Source organism: Octopus bimaculoides, chromosome 2 (assembly GCF_001194135.2).
Source record: "Octopus bimaculoides isolate UCB-OBI-ISO-001 chromosome 2, ASM119413v2, whole genome shotgun sequence".
Lineage (NCBI taxonomy): Eukaryota > Metazoa > Mollusca > Cephalopoda > Octopoda > Octopodidae > Octopus > Octopus bimaculoides.
Window position 1 is genome coordinate 105,734,171 of NC_068982.1, and position 2,948 is coordinate 105,737,118.

The window sequence follows — 2,948 nt, forward strand, 5'->3', positions numbered from 1 at the left end:
CACACACACACACACACACACACACACACACACGTATGTATGTATGTATATATATATATATATATATCAAGGAAGTCTTGTGGTCTAATCTAAGCTTCAATGCAGAGCACAGTTTTGTTTAACCCCAGGTTAAATGTTGTTTAACCTCAGCCTTTAACCCTAGCCTTATTCAGGTAGAATTTTAAGCGAAGTTATTTCAATCGACGTAATCTTGGTTTTACTTTCACGTATCTAGAACTTCTTTTTAAGTCGGCATGTTGCTACTTGCCGAAAGGTTTGTGGAAGTAGATGCTTTAGTAACATAAAAACGAAGACAAAATTTGAATAACAGCTCTTAGATAATTCGGTAAGATCGGGGTTCGTTAACCATTGTGCGTGGTCCTCAACAAGCTCGTTAGGTCTGTTTGAAATAACAACTGGATATCTTGGAAACCCAGCCCTATCACCATAAATAGAAATGCATGCAGATAATCTGTTTAAACAAACCCGACGAAGGGTAATTAATAAAAGACTACATTCTTTGGCATACCAATACAAATTCCTAATATAGATCTCTTTATGCCTACAATACTGAAAATACACTTTTAATTGTTAATATATTTAAGTGCACCTTAAAATGAAGTTTTTTTGTTTTTAAAAATCTGTTATAAGTATATAAATCGTAAAATTGCAATTAAAAACAACCTTCCCAAAGAACATATGTTTTTCTTTTCAACAATACCCTCACAAACTGGCTTATTTGGCAAAAAGGATTATCAGGAGCCGTACATAATACGTAATATGGCGTCAATAAGCACACTTGGCATGCTTATAGATGCCATATGAGATACTTGCTTTTGAGTTTTTTAAATGTTAGTTTCAGTCAACTAATGAATCTTTACCCAGACTCACATAAATGGTATTTTGAGTAGCGACTCGCGTGAACTCAACTTCACACACACACAAATATCTTCCAAAAAGATTAGTGATGTAAGTACTTTCTCTGAGAATATTCAATATAAATTTCTAAAGGCATTAGATTTTAGATGAATTTCTTTTTCAAAGCATTACAGCTGGACTTTTTCCATCAATTCTCTAACCTTTCAACTTAGATACACTAACGTGAGTGTAGCTATTTTGCTGGTATTGTTTAGTCTTAGGTCGTTTCTGATTGAGCTACCCCATAACATTAAGTATTTCATCACCGAACACTTCGTCTCTCTTTCTCGGCATCATGTACCGAATATAGAATCTTATTTTCATACGATAGGATGAGAATTAAGTGAAATTTGGTTACTATATCTAGCAAGCTAAGTGACTGCATAAAAGCTCTCTTTTGGGCTCGTTCTCGTATAGTTTAAACCATGGGTTCTGAATCATTTTTTTATCTATGAACCTCTTTCATTACTATTTTATTCTAGTGGATCCCATAATCATTCGTTGTTTAAAATCTAGTTTTATAGATGTGTCTTTCAAAATTGCCATTTTGCTTTTTACACATTAACTTGCGTAGGTTGAATTATGTAGAATGCTAGAGAAAGAAACCTAAATGTTTCTTGAAATAAATACCAATACATACTTCGAAAGCAAAATTTTTTCACGGACCTTTAAAATACTATTGTGAACCTCCAATTTACTATTTTGTTGCGTGGACCCCGCAAAATCTTACATGGAGCCTCAGGGGCCATATGAACCTCGGTTGAAAACCACTGGTTTAAACGAAATGAAAAGAAATATGGCTTGAGGTTATATATTATTATTTTATTAAAAAGAGAAATTAAGTGTAAATGGTGTTAAATCTCTGAACGAGGTATAAACAGTAACTGTACGACAACGTGAAGTATATTTGCCACTTAAATTCGGCTAGACCGAGCACAGAAAGTGTGTCAATAGCCAGCTGGAGGAGATGTTCTCCTGGGGCTAAAAGCAACAGTAGCATTCACCCTTAGGGTCTAGCCACATTTAAGTGACAAATATACTTCACGTAAGTATAAATAGTTGACCGTTATTCATAATAGGAACCAGCGTCATCAAGTTGTCCCTAAAACTACAGCAGAGGGGGAAAAACATAAGTCTTGGCTGAGATGCAGTCGAAAAACAAAAATGTATCCGAACCGTGAATAATGACAGCTTTTCTACTTTAAATTCAAATTCAATTTCAGATAATTTAGAAAGGAATTATCATTTAAGCATAAATACTTTTAAAATTTCGATATTTTTTCTCTCAGTAATTTAAAATATTCAGATCACAGAGAAAAGATCGATTGGCAATACTATATTCGTTATAAGATTGAACTGAAAATTTAGTTTAAGCATTTTCATATTTAGTTTGAACAAAACTGTATCGTTTTGAAAGTACTTAACCCACCAACAAAAAGCGTTGAAACAAACATATGGGACATATTGTAGGTTTTATTAAGTAACATACCCGAATCATGATCATCGTCTTTTTTCCTTTTTTGGGATCTCTGTTGACCTTTTTTCGTGTCCAAAGTGTTTTCTTGATTCTGTCTTCGCGCTAATTTTTTCACCTAATGTTTGCAAGGTAAAAGAACAAAATGGTGAATTATTTTTGAAAGAAAAATATTCTCAAGAACTTCAATCTCCAACGAAATATAACAGTGGTATTATTTCAATAGTACCTTCAACCTCCTTCTCCTTCTCGTCGTCATTATTATCATCATCATCATCATCATCATCATCATCATCATCATCATCATCATCATCATCATTTTATATTAAAATTCTTTGAGATTTAAAAAGTGCATCATTATGCATTATGTTCGTCATATAATAAATAATTAGGTACGTATGCAAGTATATGCAAATCAGTTAATCGACCAACTAGTCACTGTGTCTAAATAGCAGTGTATGCACGCGCAAATGCTCAACGTACACATACACACAGGCGCGCACACACACATATACGCATAAATATATTTTCACACTTGTATATGTATATATATATA

The 2,948-nt window shown here is 33.3% G+C and overlaps 1 protein-coding gene across 1 annotated transcript in view; it reads right to left on the reverse strand.

Annotated features, from left to right (window-relative positions):
• LOC106870378 (LIM homeobox transcription factor 1-alpha) overlaps window positions 1-2,948 on the reverse strand; it is a 314,221-nt gene that overhangs the window by 6,578 nt on the left and 304,695 nt on the right. Inside the window, exon 8 of the mRNA XM_052965868.1 lies at window positions 2,408-2,510. Coding sequence (XP_052821828.1) covers window positions 2,408-2,510 — 103 coding nt within the window. The remainder of the gene's footprint in view (window positions 1-2,407; window positions 2,511-2,948) is intronic.